Source organism: Mirounga angustirostris, unplaced genomic scaffold (genome assembly GCF_029215605.1).
Source record: "Mirounga angustirostris isolate CCGP_5_RB_7025 unplaced genomic scaffold, mMirAng1.0.hap1 SCAF_8, whole genome shotgun sequence".
NCBI lineage: Eukaryota > Metazoa > Chordata > Mammalia > Carnivora > Phocidae > Mirounga > Mirounga angustirostris.
Window position 1 is genome coordinate 126,404,671 of NW_026991716.1, and position 18,593 is coordinate 126,423,263.

The window sequence follows — 18,593 nt, forward strand, 5'->3', positions numbered from 1 at the left end:
GTAGCATCTATGTTTGCCCACATTATCAGGAAATGTAGTACAATTCATTTCTAATTTCTTTCCTAATCATTGTCCCAAATAATACATACAGAAAAATATTTAGGTTTAATGAAGCATAGTTATCAATAGAAATACTTTTTTTTTTTTTTTCCTATTTGGTAATCTAGAAAATAGATCCTACAACTGAGAACCATAACAGAGATGGGGAGAAACACTTGTCACTTGTGTTAGGTGAGAATCCAAAATAAATAAGCACATATTTGAGGCAAATCAGTGTCTGTTAAGTGCCAGGAACTACTCTCTGAGAGATTACATTCCAAGCCTATTAGATGGCATGGGTAACCAAGATCATTTAACTGAAATAAGAGTGTTTTTTTAGGAAGACAATATGCTCTGAAAATAGATAAGGAATAATAGCTTTTAACTTTTTGTGGTAGGCAGAATGGCCCCCTGCAAATGTCCGAATCTCTGCAACCTTTGAATGTTATGTTGCATGGCGAAGATATTTTGCAGAGATAATTAAGGTTAAAGGGCCTTAAAAATAAGGGGATTTTTTTTTTTTTTGGATTATCCAGGTGGACCCAATCTAAACCACATGAGCCTTAAAAACAGAAAAATGTGGCAAAAGGATAAGTTGGAGAGATTTAAAGCATGAGAGGGACTCTACCCATCTTTGTCAGAGTGGCCATATGGACTGTGTGAAAAAGTATGTAGAAATCTTATAGGAATAACTGCTGACAGGTAGCAGAGAAACAAGGACCCCAGTCCTATAGCTACAAAGAACAGAATTCAGCCAGCAACCTAAATGAGCTTGGTAAGGATTCATCCCCAGATTCTTATGAGATGCTACACAAGACCCAACTGAGCCATGCTATACTGAGCCCTCTGACCTACAGAACTGTGTGATAAGAAGTGGGTATTATTTTAAGCTGATAACTGTGATCATTTGTCAAGGCTGATACACAACTACAGAAAGTGGATAAGAGACCCCCATGGAGAAGACAACTAGCTCTCATAAAATCTACCATCACAATAAATACTGTAGTGATCTAAGGAATATTTAAGAAGTGAAGAAATGTTTATTTCTCTGAAATGTTAACTGGACAGTGTGCTGTCTCCACTCTACTTCTATGATCTTTTCTGATTTCCAAGTCATCACAGATGCTGAAGGCCTACTTTTCAACAAACCAGCTGACTTTACGGCCATCCTTCAAGGGCAGTTGTTGCCCAGATTATATTTTTTTTACTGCCACTTACCACAAGCTCAAAATCATTTTCAAAACTAAACATGTTTGAGGTTAGAAAGCTTTCTTTTAAGAGAAAATGGGACAAACTGAAATCTACGTACTTATACTCTGCTTACCTCCCTTCAAATCTTATGAAAAGGGTATTAAGAAACTGACCTTGCTCCCAGCTCCATAACTAGTAAGCAACACACTAGAGATGGAAATTCATGCTGTCTCTCTCTTTTTTTTTAAAGATTTTATTTATTTATTTGATAGAGACACAGTGAGAGAGGGAACACAAGCAGGGGGAGTGGGAGAGGGAGAAGCAGGCTTCCCACTGAGCAGGGAGCCCGATGCGGGGCTCGATCCCAGGACGCTGGGATCATGACCTGGGCCGAAGGCAGACGCTTAATGACTGAACCACCCAGGTGCCCCAGGTTTCTGAATTTATTAATAGGATTTTAAACTATACAGACACATACACATGCAAAAGAGTAAACTAGTCTCTCTTCATTTATACAATACCTTTCCCATTGTTTCTTGTTCACTATCCATTTGTTCCCAGCTAGAAAAAAATATTAAGTATAAAAACACAATATTGTCTTATTCTATAGAGGTTGATTCTTCCTCTGCTGGTGGGTTCTCTCTGGGCTGGTACAACCCCTACAGGCAGGGTGGGGCATGGTTCTAAGTGGGCTCTGGGGTGAGAACTTTCTACCAAATATTCCAAGATAGCTGTTGGAAAATTCTTGGCAATTCCTTGAAATCCAGTCATGTAGGTGTCTAGATTCTGCCAGGATCAGGTCCTCTTCTGAAAATCCCTCCACTGAGAGCAAGGCTGCAGGGCCCTCTGCACTCGCTTCCTGTGTGAATCTGAAGTTCACAATTAGCACATTCACATTTTTTTATAGCATGGACTTCCCTTTCCTGTCACTTTCTGTGTCTCACAATTGAACATATCATTATTTCAGCCTATCTTGTTGTTATATTATATACTCTCAGGTCATGTTACCTAATTGAATCATGTGAATATGTCCCATCACCTCATCTAGACTATAAACTTCTTTGGGTACGAATATCAGTTTATTAACTTTTTGTACCCCATAGCATGCCATTATGTATTCACACAGTGTTAGGGATACGATAACACAGAATAAATATCTGATAGATTTACTTGTATTTAACCCCAAGTAGGTGATGGAGCCTGTCTTGTAACAGAATGTATGTTTTAAGCCCTGTTTTTTCTGATCAAAACATCAAGAAATTTTAAATAAAGCAGAATTGTAAAATAAAATAATTAGTAGAGTGGGAATAATATCAGAATGACAATGTAGTGTTTAGATGTGGGTAAGAGAGGGAAACAAATAAGAAAAAAGATTTTTTTAAATCTAAGATAAAATTGAAATTTTAGGAAAACAACATACCTATAACATATAAGGGTTGGTTATGCATGATATAAAATTTATAATGTAAAAAAAGACAAGGGAGGACGGCTGGTTGGCTCAGTTGGTTAAGCATCTGCCTTCGGCTCAAGTCATGATCCCACGTTCCTGGGATCAAGTCCCAGGCTCCTTGCTCAGCAGGGAGCCTGCCTCTCCCTCTGCTTGTGCTCTCTCTCTCACACACACAAATAAATAAATAAATAAATAAATAAATAAATAAATAAATAAATAAATAAATAAAATCTTTAAAAAATATATTTAAATTGTTAAGCTTTTAAAAATAACTTTTTAGGGATGACTGGGTGGTGTAGTCAGTTAAGCATGTGTCTCTTGGTTTGGGCTCAGGTCGTGATCTCAGGCTTGTAAGATTAAGCCCCACCTCTGGCTCCATACTCAACTTGGAGTCTGCTTGGGATTCTCTTTCCCTATCTCTCTGCCTCTCCCACTCATGCTCTCTGTCTCTCAAATAAAGAAATAAATCCTTAAAAAAATAACTTTTTAGAAATGTCCTATTTCATCTCAAGCTCAACATCAAAGTCAAAGCTCTTTACCATTTCTTCCAAACACTCCAACCTTCTCTCACTTCTCTGCTACTTTGTAGCAGGAAACTTAGTGTCCAGTGGACTCTCTCGGATGGAAGGAAGAGGTCAGCTGACTGGGGGTGCAAGGAGCCCCTTGCTGTTCTCAACCCCATCAATGGCTGAACTCATGACCTTTCCCAGCTTCTAGCACCTGGAGCATACATAGCACTATTGGTCAGGGGTGGAGGTTGGGGGAGAGGGGAGGGAAAGCCCACCATAGGGAGAAGCAAATTTCTGGAAAAAGTACAAAATCCCTGAATTATGCCAGTGATGTGTTCCAAATTTATTTTGTTTTTCAAACCTATTGTCTGTTTTCAACAAATCCAATTGGGTTCTGAATTTCTTATCCATACATAAGTCCTAAAGCTTAGACTTCTGATATGGAGCTCATATCTAACTTGATACTCTTCTTGGGAAACTTGCTTGGCAATTGGGGAACTTTTGATCACTGTGACATAGGTAGAAATGATTGCAGGGTTTTTGAAATTCATGGGTAAGAGTTAAATGTGTAGTATGACTTTTCCATCAAGTAACAATTTACCTGAGTTTCCAATAATCAGCAAATCTGATCCAAGTATTTCTATACTGTCAACCATATATAAGGAGAGATTCTTACTAACTAGTTCTTTCTAAGCTGGGTTTTTGGGGCCCTAGAGTTGATAAAATTAGTGAAATCATCAAAAGAAAATAGCAGGGTTTAGTTAATACACAAACTGAGTTATTCTAGACTGTGAATTGTCATAGAGGATATAAAAAACACCTTTTCAGTACTGTGATATAGGGAGACTTTTAATATAAGTCTCTGTGAACCAAGAGGGAATGAGTTATTTTCACTGCTCCTTAAGGATTTCCTTGCAATATTTGAAAGTTCTTTATTTACACCTCTATGGAGTTTGTTTCATATGTTATGAAACCATTATAGAATTCAGAAAATAAAACCGAATAAACTATTTGCAGATAGAATTAGAACTAGTGACATGTATAAGGCTTGAACAAGTGGACTTGGCTTTTCCTTCCTCTGAGACCCCTGAAAAGCATTTGAGAATTAAACATGCAGTCCTAGACCTCATTATCACCACCCTGAAAGCAGTCTGTTTTTGTGTTGCAGGCAATGAAAGCTTAGAAGAAAACTATGTCCAGGACAGTAAGATGGGGTTTGTCATCAATGCCATCTATGCCATGGCTCACGGGCTGCAGAACATGCACCACGCCCTCTGCCCAGGCCATGTGGGCCTCTGTGATGCCATGAAGCCCATCGACGGCAGCAAACTTCTGGACTTCCTTATCAAGTCCACGTTCATCGGTGTATCTGGAGAGGAGGTGTGGTTTGATGAGAAAGGGGATGCTCCTGGAAGGTAAAGCAGTCTTTTCTGTAATGGTTTGAATAACCTTGTGATCCTCTTAGCTAGACAGTTGGCAACTCTGGCCCCTTTGGTTCCATGGTTTCCAGGGGTCATAAGGATAGATACAACTAGAAAGGTCAAAAGATAGGGCTAATCTTAGATGGAAATTATGTTATAAAACATTGAAAACTTATTGGTAAGCACTCACAATTCTGTATTCTCCCAATGCCAACCCCCTACCCAGCTATTACCCTGGCCCTTCTCTCAGAATGCATGGGACCTCCTACAAGCCCAAGAAAAAGATAAGATTACACCTGAGCAGCAGGCCCCTCCCTGGCAGTTCCAGCACCAGACCTGATCGATTGGTCCCAAGGCCATCCTGGTTGTGTAATGTTTTAATAGAAGCTTAATAATCGGGCACCTGGGTGGCTCAGTCCATTACATGTCTGCCTTTGGCTCATGTCCTGATCCTGGGGTCCTGGGATCCAGTCCGGCATCGGGCTCCCTGCTCAGCAAGGAGTCTGCTTCTCCCTCTCCCTCTGCTCCTCCCCTCCCTGCTTGTGTTCTCTCTCTCTCTGTCAAATAAATAAATAAATAAATCTTAAAAAAAAAAAGAGCTTAATATATGAAGAGAACCATGTCCTCCTTGTGTATCCCCTTTCCTTGAGCTAACTTATGTTCCTACTAACATGTCTCTTGAAACAAAAAAGAAAAGAATTTTCTTTCTGGTATCAAGTCTCTATGGCTTCCAAAGAATTAATCAGGAAGCAAAGAAAAATTAAACCTAACAAATATATATGTTTTTCCCCAAGTCATTTTATATACAGTCTGTTCTGCAACCGCTGCTTTTATAATATCAGTTAGCTCACATGTGATTGGTAGAGAATGATGTCAGTTTAAAGAGCAGTTGTCTTGGTTCATATGAAATTTTCTAGGCAAGGGATAATCAAAATCGTGGGAAAAGATTAAAGTCTGCTGCAGGAAAGAAAAAGGCCCTCAGCTTGGCTGCTATTCAGTATGCCCACAATCTTGGTTTTTTTTTTTTTTTTCCTTCTCTTAAGCCCTGTTATCCTTCAGTATATGATTTTACAGAATGAGAAATTTTAGGAAAGCATATGTTGTGTTAAAATGGAACATCAAATCATTTAATCCTCATTGCTATAGGCATATCATTATCCTCTTTTACAGATGATAAACTGAGTGTCAGAGAAACTAAGAAACTCACCTAAATTCATGCAGTGAGTATCTGGTAGAGGCAGTGCTGTCTGAGTCTGACACTTAAAATTTTTTTGCCACATCATGCTGCCTTTTAGCTAATCCTAAAATTAGGCAAAGATGCTGGCAGCCTGCTTAATGTCATTTCAAAGACATGTTAGAGACTATCTGACCCTAAGTAATTCCCAACATATCTCTTCCTTTCATGTGAGCTTAAAGTTCTATGTTCAGACAGTGCTCAGACAATATTCAAATAATGATGAATTTATCAGATTCCTTCCAGGCTACCAGTTAGGTAGGAGGAGATGTAGATCCCAATGTGAGTGGGGTGGATGGAATGATTTAGGGCCTGGGGATGTGGAAAGCTTCCAGGTGCCCTCTGGGAAGGGCACTCTGGGAAACAGTACCAGAAGGAACAAATGGACCTGAGATTCAGAACACTGAGCACTCTCTCCTTCAAGCCCATGGTTGTCATCCTGGGTTCCCCTGGAAACTAGGCTCCATAAACTGTTAGATTTGGAATGGAAACCTACCTTCATGATTCTCTAAGATGACGTACACAGTGTGCCCAGTACAGGACCAGATGCATTTTAGACATTCCATATGTACGAGTTTCCTCCTGCTCTCTTTATTTGTAAGTTATCCAAAATATAGGCACGCAGTTTTAGCTTGTTTTTCCTCCATGTGTAATTACATGTTCAAATCATGAGCTTTCCCCTGGGTTCCTTTTCAAGGATCACTTCCTCATGCTTGAAATTGGTCAGCTTAATCTGTGTTCAGTTTCTGTTTAACCACCTCCCTCTGCTTCCATCCCCCCTCATACCACCATTCATGCTCTTGGTCCCTCTTGTAATTATTCTGGTTAATCATCATGCAACATAAACTGAGTGCATCCAGAGGATGCTATAAAACTGTAATTTACAGCATGAGGATATTCCAAATGAATGCCAACGTGCCGGGAAGGGACTCAGGTCAAGAGAAAAGAGCCGTGTTCATTAACACACATAGCACAGGGGAAAGCCTCTGTTTAGTGTCTCAGTTGTTTTCCCTTGGTATCTTTCAGTATTTTTGTCCTCTGGCTTTTGGAACTTTTTGAAAATGTGTTTTCATGCCAAAATATTATGAATTTTTCAGTTTCTAAATGCTAATGAAGTGTGAACTGATTTCTCCTATTGAAGAGCAAACAAGGATTGAAATAAGTCTTAGGAAACTTGATGTGGTTTTGGAATATAAGTGAGGTTCAGTGGGGTGGAGTCCTGAGCCAATGACCAAGAAAGAATTCTTGAGACATCTTTGGTGCAAAATGGTGGTTTATTAAAGCACAGGGATAGGACCCATGGGCAGAAAGAGCTGCCACAGCAGGGTTGTGAGGGGTGGCTGATTATATACTATGGAATTGGGGGAGGTAAGGGAAAGGGAGGTTTCAAAAGGATTTTCGTATGTTAAAGAAGACTCACAGGATACCTCAGGCCTTGCCATTGTCAAGTTAAGGTTGTTTTTCCCTCTAGCAAGGCATTAACATTAAGATAGTTGGGAGCTTCCTGGAGGAACATTATACTCTGCCCACTTCAAGTATCTGTCAATGGGCTGCAGGTTATAAGGACATTTAATTGTATGTACATTTCCTTCTGGAAGCTAGGTTATTGATAGAAATGCCTTGTTCTTATAGATTGCTAAGACATTTGTAAACTGAGGGAGACTCATGCCTTGCAGGATTGTGATCTCTACAAGTTAACTATTTGTTTTTCCTTAGCTTTAGGGTATCCAGGAGTGCATAAGGAATGTCACATATATATCCCATCTGAGGGGGTTGGTTTGTAGGGTGTCGGCTTCTGCTTTGTCCTCAGCTTGCCTTCTGTTTCCTCATCAAACTGATTTATAGGAAAAAGATAACCTAACGCTAGCATTGCCCCAAAGTCTTCATTGAAAGTATGTAAGGAGAGTCAATAACAATATGGGGTAAAACATAAAAATTAAAGGAAATGAAAAAGGAAACTATTCACCAAACATTCACAACAGGTTCTATAACCATGAGTTTAAAATGGAAAAATATTGGAGGTGTAGATTAGCATCATTGGTCAGCAAGATGAGTAGGAGCCATCAGCCCACAGTTAATAGCTACTTGGATATCCCTCAGAGAGCTACTCTGAAGAACATGCTGGGATGACTCCACAACAAGAAGAATGAGAACCTTTATTTATTAGCCAAAAGTCAGAACAGCAAAGAGATGAGTAATGTGCTCTAGGTGTGCCATTTTCTCTTCTCATCTGGTAGGTTCCTTTTTCCTGGAAAAGTAGGGGAAAGAAGACTTCCTTTCTTCTCCCAGAGTGCCCTTTCCCTTTAGAGAAATTGCCAGAATGTGGATGTGGAGAAGCCACTAGCTACCCTGTGGGTGGCAGAATTCATTTGCATTCAGAACAGACAGAAAAGCCAACAAAGGATATTAGTTGTCTAGATAAAGAACTAAGCCAGATATGGGCAATAGGTTTTGGATGCCAACTAAGGTTGATAATAGCTTCCTGGAGTGCTGGGCTGAGCAGGACTCTGAGTGTGAATCGGGTTTAGAGAGAAAGAATTGCAAAATGAATTACCTACTCTACTAGGTAAGAGTGTTGGGGTTGAGAAGTGAGGAAGAGGAATACATGTTAGGTAATTGCCATCTATTTCTTCAGGTCAAGCACAAAAAGCAAGAGACCATGCCTCTTATATTCTAGTGCAGGACAGTGAGAACTGCACAGGTACTGCAGCAAAAAGAATCCCATTTTGCAGAACCAGTAAGGGGCAATCAGGAATACATTTTTGGGAAACTGCCACATGAGTTATAGCTTACTTGGAGTTAACAGCAACATGGAGAAGAGACTGAAGAATGCCAGAGGATTTCCAATGGCTGAGAGAGAGACAGCTTTTGTTCTCCAGTTTTCTTCTGGTAGTGAAAATAACCAGAGTATTTTAGGGCATTCATAGTAATACAAATATGAATGGTGTAGTGATATTGCCTTACATATGCATTTGTCCCAATTGTGAAATCGTTTTTTTACATGACTTATATTAATTAATCCCCACAAGAACCCTGTGAACCTTTAAGAGTTTAGTGACATTCCTAAGTAGCATAATCTACTGCTAAAATGTTAGATAAGAGATTCTAGCTTATGCATTCTAATGTCAAGTCCTGTGTTCTTTTCGTCGCTTTGGAGAATGTTCTCCATTGCCCACATTGAAAAATGATGAGGTCTGTCCCCCAGAGCACACTCGAGCTGCAGTGAGGATTTCAAAATGTAGATTTTGCCATAGTGTAGTATTGCAGCATTTGAAATTACTGGAATATCTGACACTGATTATTTAGATTCAGAAATGTTTGTCCTAATCAAGGAAGAGACCAGTTTAAATGTCAGTGCTCAAGATGTTAAATCCCCAACATCCTTGTTAATTAAAGCTGTGTTTCTCAGATTTCTTGCTTTATTAGCACCTAAAATAGGTTCCAGACTTGGTAAAACTCACTTCTTTTAATCCAGCGTAATGAAAATGACAACTGATTGTGAAAAAGGACATTAGAATGAAATTAATCAAGTTAAGAAATTAATGCTCTCAAGAATCATGACTTAGTGAATAATGATTTGAAGGAGATGGTAATCAACTCAGCACACATAAGATTATTTGGGGGGAGAGTAAGCAAAAAGAAAAGTACAAGAGTAATACATTCTTTAGCAGATATGGACAATACACAGAGACTACAGAGTGAAACACACATTTTGGAAAATCAGAGGAAACATTAGAAACGAAATAAAATATTGAGAGGCCTTAGGACATGGGATGATTCTTGTTCCTATCTCCCTTCTATTATATCTGTTTACCAAATTTCTTTGTTTTCTGCATCATGTCCATACTCTCCAAGACACATGTGTTGTTTTCTTTGTAGGTATGATATCATGAATCTGCAGTACACAGAAGCTAATCGCTATGACTACGTACACGTTGGGACCTGGCACGAAGGCGTTTTGAACATCGATGATTACAAAATCCAAATGAACAAGAGCGGAGTGGTACGGTCTGTGTGCAGTGAGCCTTGCTTAAAGGGTCAGATTAAGGTAAGCCGGCCACAGATGCATTCTTGGACAGGAGGAGGCCACCTGCATGGGCCTATGTAAAGAAAAACAGACATTTTTCTTAGACAAACTGTCCAGAAAGGGTGTGCCAAGCTTTCTGTTTTTGTTCTTGTGTTTAGCTAAAATTGGAAAAACAAAGGAAGATTAGGAAATGAAATAGGCAAACCATTCGAATATTTAAGAATAGTCCTTATTTGAATTGCAATGATGAGCCGGAATCTTCAATCCAATATAGAAAGCAAGGGGACAAATACTTGAATTAAAAATTGAAACAGAAGTAAATGTGGAAACCAAAACCAATGATACTGCTTAGTCAGAGTTGTAGCTACTGTGAAAGAAAGCAGAAGCTGAACAGTACAAAATAAGCACATAATGAACATAAAAGAAGTTGAAATGTGCTAACACAGAAGCTGCTTATCATTTCTCTTTTGACCACCACATTCTTTGATTTTCCTGAAATTGGTATTTTGTAGCCAAGAGAGAGTCCTCACTTCCTAATTATTCTTAGAAGCTTTTTTTTTTTATCAGCCTGGAGCAAGTGAGTAACCACAGTATTGCTGTATGCATAACAGAGTAAATAAACATCAAATATTGAGCCTTTGGCTGGGCCAGCTGGAGAGAATTCTCAGTGAAGAAGGCATGGGAACAGCGCTCCCTGGATCCATGCTATTTAAAACCAAACACTATGGTGCACTAGGAAATGGAGCGTGGGGCAGTGATGGCCAACTGGCAGGAGGATGGATTAAATGACCTGCTAGGTCTCTCCCCTCTCTAATTTGCTGTGATTCAGCTCTGGGAGCAGACAGGCTGTCACGTAAATGTCACACGGCACAGCTGGGCTGGAGTAGACGCAGTGGGAGGCCCGGCCCCTCTGGCCACGCTGCCCCACCACCTGGCCTTCCTGGGAGCTGTGCACCGCCCCTGCAGGGAGAAGCCCTGACAGGTACACTGAGGGGTGTGGGAGCGTGTGGAAGTGCTGCTGCAGAAACTGGAAGAGCCTCAACTCTACTGGTCAGTGAAGGCAGAGGATTTGGAAACCGCAACATCTTTTGAAGAGCTGTTGTGATGGACTCAAACTCTCAGTGATACCGGCCACTTTGAGGAAGCAACAGACTTCTGAGACAATTCACCCCAGTTTGTTTGATTGAAGGGCTGACTGATTGCATTTTATTTTTTTTATTAGAGTATAGTTGACACACAAGGTTACATTTGTTTTATTCACCCTAGTTTTAAATATCTTGTGCCTTCTATGGACATGTGATATTAAAAGTACATAATAATTGTCATGACAACTAACCAATCAGACTGGACTCCTTCCTGGTGCTGTGACAGGGTGCTGGAGGCCTCCTGCCAAGCCCAGGGTTAGTCCTTGGATCTTGGGAAGATATGGGCGAGGAGTCCTGTAAGGCTGGAGTAGCGTGGGGCATTCAGGAGGCTCGAAGAGACCATGAGTTTCTACTCTGCACGGAAGTGTTTCAGCAGTGTAAGCATGGCTGCAACCACACCAGTGTGTATGGGCTCCACCCCAGGAATTCCATTTCTGATTCTTGTCCTGATGAAATTCTATCATGTCTGGTGGTTTAAAATCCAGAGGCCCATAGCTTCTTGAATATTTCCACGAGATGCCAGACCACTGGATTCTATGTTTGTCATCCTTTCTGAATGGTGGGGAAATAGGACATCTGAGATGGAGGTCATACCATCGGGACAAAAGAGAAGCCCTGAGCTCATGGACTTCTGTGACTCAAAGAGTATCACATGTCTGGCTCAAGCCTTTCCAGCTTGTGTGGTAGCATTGTCTACACCACACACAACCACTGTAAAACAGTTTATAGAACTACAAAGTTGGGTTTTTCAAGAGTATAAGAAAAACCAACCAACCAACCCTGGCAAGAGAAAACAAATCGTTCTAAAGATTCTCTGAACTCCAGCCCCCTTTCACAATTCCCTGCTATCCCTGTGATTGCTGGCAGGCCATGGATGGGGGCTCACATACCATGTGGATTCCGCTTTGTACATTCCAGAAGAAAGGCCTTTCCTCCCCGAGTTCAGAAGAAAGGCTGTCTGCATACATCTCTATGCCTACATACTGAAGTATTTCTGGCAACACGTTTGCATTACGCCCATGCAGTGTTTGTTATTGAAGGAGATCCCAGAAATCATCGCAGAGCCATTACAGAGCACTCACTATAAATGCAAATCTTTTGGGGTCTAATTTTAGAACTGTTTTGTACCCTGCAGGAGGAAAATATGCCTGTTCTCAATGGCACCTGGAGTGGAGGTTGGGGTGGTGGTGGAATGTTTGTTTGTTTCCCATAAGCACCAAGGGAGGTATGGAAACAAATGAAATCTGAATCCCATTTACCAAATGATAGCACTTATATTCTTACACCACCAATTTGCCACCTACCAGGCCCAGGATGCAGAGAGCTGGATCCCTCAGTAGCCACTACAAAAACAGAAGAGAGGCAACAACGAGCAAGGTGATTGTAGGACTTGCACTTGCATTAACTGGGAAATACACTGTTTAGAAAAGGAGTACTCATTTTAAATATCAAATGCCATTTAAAGTGCTAAAATTAATGATTTGACTCTTTTTGTGATAACCCACAGAACTCTCTTATGGTAATTTCCCTCAAAGTAGTTAAAAGTCCAGTTTTCTTATGTTACTGATTTTTAGAAATATAAATATAATATCTTATAATATCTTACAGAAACAGAAATTTATTTTAACCATTCCATAAACATAGTTAAATAAAATCAAACTTTTTATGGTTGTGTGTTATATTAGTCAGGGTTCAGACAGGAAAAAACGAACCCTGGCCAGGTTGTTTGATAAAGGGAATTTAATATAAGAAATTGGTTATATAAGTGAAAGAGGATGCCCAGGGCACCTCAGAGGTGACCAACAGCAAGAATCATCCTCACCCCAGGCCAGAGGGACACAAGGAGGAGTCACAGCTACTTCTGAGATGACCCCTGGAGCGGGCCCGAGAGGATACCATGGCTTCTCCTCTGTCCTTCCCTTCAGTCTCCCATTAGGTCCTTGCGTTTTGCCAACACCATCCAGAAGACATTGGCAAAAAAGCCTGGACAATGTAGTTCACAGGTTTCCTGGAAACCTTTAAACTAAGCAAGGCTTAAGGGCTAGTGCATTATGGGAAATCTCAGAGATGCAAGAGTGAAGGGGAAGGGGAAAGGAGCCATGGAAGCATGGAAAAATGCCAGCACCACCATCATCACTGAGGTAATGCTTTACTGAGCCAGATGCTACTTCATTGAGTACAACTAGTCGTTCAGCCTCACAGAGGTCTCTGGACAGGCCGCTCGCACTGTCTCCTGGAGCAAGGGGGGGAGAAGGATGTGACCTGTGCCATGCCATTTTCTGCTACTGTGGTCAAAGTTTGCTCACAGGAAGTAACACCACCTGATCCCTTTAGGCAGCTACTGGGGAAGCTAGAATCTGTGTCCCGTTCCATGGTCCTTTTTCAGATTAGAAGCGGTTGGAGGACCAAAGCCTCTGAAGATCCCCTGCAGTCTGGTCTGGCCTTCTGTTGTGCTGAGTACAATGGAGCCGTTCTGAAACCCAGTGATGGAGTCACGGGAGAGACAGACAGGCGGAGGTGCCAGAAAGGAAGCAAGAGTGATAGAGGCTGAGGTAGGGGTTGCAGAAGATTCCAGGACTTTCCAAAAGCCAGTGGCCAAGGGCCTAAGAGACAGGCTTGAGGAAAGGATCTGAGGCAGCACACAACGTGTGGACAATGGATCTGCGAGCAAACACCAAGGGCCTGGCATGTGTGGTGGTCTCCTGTACCAAGCAGGCAGCGATTTTTCTTGGTGTGGTGAAAGGCAGGAAAGAGCCGAGAAGGGGCAGGAAGGTGAAGGCGGGCAGTAAAAGGAAGGAGAAGGGAGACAGTAGAGATCAGAGACGAATGTTTGTCAAGCATATTCTTGTGCAAGTACAATAATAGGTGCATTACAGTCACCATTTTATTTTATTTTTTTATTTTTTATTTTTTTAAAGATTTTATTTATTTATTTGAGACAGAGAGAATGAGGGACAGAGAGCATGAGAGGGAGGAGGGTCAGAGGGAGAAGCAGACTCCCCGCCGAGCAGGGAGCCCGATGCGGGACTCGATCCCGGGACTCCAGGATCATGACCTGAGCCGAAGGCAGTCGCTTAACCAACTGAGCCACCCAGGTGCCCTACAGTCACCATTTTAATTATTCCTTAAAACAACCCTTTTAAAGCTGATACTCTCCCCCCGCCCCACCATTTTGCAGATTCCTCAATCTGAGGCCTAGAGAGGCTGAGTCACTTGCCCCAAGCTTTCTCAAGCTAGAAAGTTCCAAAGCTGGGCTCGGAGCCAGCCCAGAGCTCTCATCATCCCACCGCCTCAGGTTGTTCAACTACCTGTCATTAGAGGACCCGATGTATTTCTTACAAATGCAAGTCTCAGTTGCTAAGCCTTATTTTCTCAGTAGTTGACAATAAAATTATAAATAGAGATCTACTTTAACAGGGAATAGAATCTAGAATTGAAGAAGCAATATTAGCAAAGGAGCTTGGGGGAGTTTAATAGAAGCAGGGAAACTGGCGGCGAATTCGAGGGAAAGAAAACTGCAGATTGTTTTCAGTGGCTCATATTCTTTCTTTTCCTCTCCTTTCTTTTTTTCTCCCCTTAAGTTTGCCTTTGGGTTCTCTACTTTCAGAGGATGTCTTTGGGGCTAAGGGGTTGGGCATGAGGAACGGAGAGCTCTGATTCCTCCTGTTCTCGCCCAGCCAGTCAAAACAGAATTCTGGAGAAATTACGTGAACGTAATAGAATACATCACAAATGTGTCTTCATTTACACATGCCATATTGTCATATAGTAAAATACACCTTACATACGTACAGAAAAGCCCAGGTACACATATCTTACAAGCTACAGGCTTTGGAATTAGGTTAGCTAATTTCCTTTCAAGGGATAAGTCTGATTCTTTTCCATTTGTTGGCATTTTCTATTGGAAAGATAAAAGTTTAGTTTCAAAAGGTGTTAGCAGTGTGGACCTCAGAAGATTGCTTAACTTAAAACTGCTAAAGCCCCTTGCTCAGCTTCAGCTTCCATGTCCCTCTGTTTCCCATTCCAGTTAGATCAACAAAGAGGCCAAACCACAGATTTGTTGAGTATCAAACTAAAAGGGACATGTTCATTTTCACTGTGATCCAAGATGTCTTCAAAGATGAAAGGATGCTAGGACAGTCTATTAAGAAACCATTTATGGGACGCCTGGGTGGCTCAGTCATTAAGCATCTGCCTTCGGCTCAGGTCATGATCCCAGGGTCCTGGGATCGAGCCCCACATCGGGCTCCCTGCTCAGCAGGAAGCCTGCTTCTCCCTCTCCCACTCCCCCTGCTTGTGTTCCCTCTCTTGCCGTCTCTCTCTGTCAAATAAATAAAATCTTAAAAAAAAAAAAAAAGAAACCATTTACATTGACCTTTAATTGGAATTATGTGTCCTTAGATTTAATAATGCCATAAGCATAATTAGATAATGCTGCTAGAAGAGTTTGTCTCTGGGTTTTTCTGTAGCTAAGTATAGCTACTTGAGAGAAGTTGCCAATGTAGAAAACTTATAGTTTCTAATAATATCCTTCTTTAAAAATATGATTGCTAATATTAATTTTCACATTGACACTATCACTTTTCAACATAGGCCAGTGATTAAAAAGCAGCCACTTTGTTGTAGATCTTTTACTTCAAGACTCTGCAGAGATTAAGGATGAGAGCCTCACATTCCAGAATATTTGTCATTTTTAGCAACCTAATATCATCCCTTTAATGCCTGCTGTTAAATCATTCTTTCAGTAGACTCTTTAGCATCATTTTCCTCTTCCTCTGTAGATTTTCCTGCTCTCTATATTTACAGTTGCTTACTTAGCCCTATCCCAGCATTGTTCTGCAAGGGATGCTGTCTCTCTGAAAGACTGGATACCGATTTTGGCCAAAATCGTCAAGCAGTTAGTACCACCCTACCTTTCCAAATGATAAGAAAATAAATGTGATAAGGATGAATTTTATATGATAGAACATATATTATTTGCCAACAATCCTTCCTGTTACTTTATGCAGAAATAACTACAGGAAATAGATGTGTCTTGAGTCCATGCTATTCAGTATCAAAGTTGAAAAGAAAATGTAGGCATATCATAATGTTTGTACTTCAGGTTATAACACACCTGCCAATATCACAATTAAATATCCTCAGGGAGAAAAACAACTTTGATAATGTGATAGAATATGAAACATTGTTTTATGTGAAATCAGATAGATGAACTTTGAAAAGTGTTATTATTCCATTTATTTTGCATGATGAAAACATTGCAAAATTTTCATCAAAATATAAAATAACCAAAGAGAGGCTATAACACCATTTCCTGGTAATTCACCACCTGATGAGATACTACTATCCCTTGATCCCAATACCTGGGATTGGGAGGTTAGGGCAGTGGGGTGGGAAGAGCTCATATGATGTACCCCCTTTCACTCTTCCTACCCTCACATTGAATCAGCTCACCTGCTGATTTTCTTCTAGGTCACGTTATGGATCTTGCAGGACAAATTATTTTATGTCCAGTTTTTCCATCTGCAGTTGCTCCAAAATTCAGAGTTCAAAGTGTGTCATATTGTAGCTGTACTTCTTCATACTTGTAGCTATTTTTGTTTTTATATGCTAGGCCATAGCATTTGGAATAGTTTCATTCTCCTCCTGTGCATGTGCTTTGAAATTGCTTGGATATTATGTCTTCCCTCCATGGCAGTAGGAAGAGGAATTTTGTCTTGAATTTGGTGGCAAGAGAATCATTTTAGACTGACATCTACCTCGAGCAAATGTTCCCATGGTGCAAACAGTCATTACTCTCTGGTCACTATGTGGCTCACATGGGTGTGTCATGGCCTGACCCCACCACCCAGCCCATCCAGCCCATCTGCCTGGAGCTTTCAGAGATTTTTTGAAGTTATCTCATGCCTACTAACTGTGAATTCTCTTTGGATACTTCCCATATCTGTAATGAGTATTTTTATTTTTGTTCAACTTTCTCCCTATTTGCTCATAATTTTGATCTAGTTAATACTTCCCTCATTTTTTCCTCACTTTCAAACATGAAAAAACACATTAAATTGACCACTCATATAGCCACCAACTACATTCAGTAATTGTGAATCCTTTACTGTATTTTCTCTCCGCTCACCCTTCTCTTAATTTCTTTATCCCCCTCTCTCTTTTTCTTTCCACTGTGTTCTCCCTGAGCCATTTGAAAGTGAGGTGCAAATATGAAACTCCATACCTTAATACCTCAGCTTGTGTTTTCTCAGAATAAGATTTTTCTCATACAACTGTGAGCCGAGCTAAGAAGTTAGCAATAACATCATCAACCACAACTGTCCCATCCACCTCCGCTTTCTTTTTCTCTTGTGAATCAAAGCAAACTACCCACTTAAACTGTTCATGGTTAATGTAGCCATTTTAGCAACCAGTGAAATGATGATACGGTTTGTCCATTATATAATACTTTCTAAATTCCACTGCAGGATGGCAAGATCTGAATATAAATTGCCCACAGGAATATATATATATATAAAAAATCCTATCTGAGAAGGCTGTGATTACATAACAATGATATGATCTGCTCCGGTGACTAAAAACATATTGGCTACAATTTAAAAAAAAAATGAAGATAAAATACTTTTTTTTTGTATCTTATTGTGCATGTGAAAACGTGAAATTACTATAATCCCTCTGGATGAGGAGGAAACTGCACGCCCTAGTCATAATGAGAAATTCGGTGGAATTATTAATTTATCCACAGCCACTTTGAGTAATACCTACATCTTTGCCTCTCATACGTTGACCAGAGTCTATGCTGATCACATATTTACTGAAGTTGTTGGCGAACACCCTAGTTTCGGACCCAGCCTGCCAGTTTTTGGGGATGAGTCCTGATAGGTGCTGCTAATCACATGATATTGGACAGTGGCAGTGGCAGAAACAGGGCCCATTTGTTTTTGTAAGTAAACATTTATTGAAGTATAAAAATTTAAGGAGGCCCTCACTCTCAAGGTTGTGCAAGTGTAGGGTGCATACTTACACAACCCTGAGGGAGAGTATCCCTTTAAATGTGGCCCCTAGGTGCCACACTAACACATTACAATAGATTTTGAGCTCTTTAGCCTTAACAATCGGGTTTTTCAAAAAGTTATCCCATGTCTGGCACACTGGGCCACTAAACAAAGGTTAATTAATTGAGCATATATCTACCAACCTCTGAGATATAATTTTGGTTCTCAGCAAAATATGTCATTACCCTGGCAGCCACTGTGACACTGGGAAGAGCCTAGCTTTTGGAAATAACTGAAGATAACATTACTGAGATTTGCGCAAGATATGGATCCCTTCTGCAGCGACTTCTTCATCTGCAGAACACACATAATTAACTCCATCCCCTGGAGCAGTTGTGAAGGGTTAGTGTAATTCTGTACAGAGGTCCTAGCACATAGCCTGGTTCAATATATGTCTGCTCTTGTGATGATTTTATATTCCTATACCATTTTTATTACATTTTCCCTATAATAAATTACAATATGGGGATGTTTTTTCATTGGTATTTTTTATTTAGTTTTTGTAAGGTTTTCTCCATT

General features: G+C 40.5%; 1 protein-coding gene across 3 annotated transcripts in view; it reads left to right on the forward strand.

The window, feature by feature from the left end:
* The window catches only part of GRM1 (glutamate metabotropic receptor 1), a 418,438-nt gene that overhangs the window by 342,726 nt on the left and 57,119 nt on the right, over positions 1-18,593 (forward strand). For all 3 annotated transcript variants that reach the window (XM_045866132.1, XM_045866133.1, XM_045866134.1), the window contains exons 4-5: positions 4,358-4,604; positions 9,724-9,892. In XM_045866132.1, the coding sequence (XP_045722088.1) occupies positions 4,358-4,604; positions 9,724-9,892 (416 nt within the window). The remainder of the gene's footprint in view (positions 1-4,357; positions 4,605-9,723; positions 9,893-18,593) is intronic.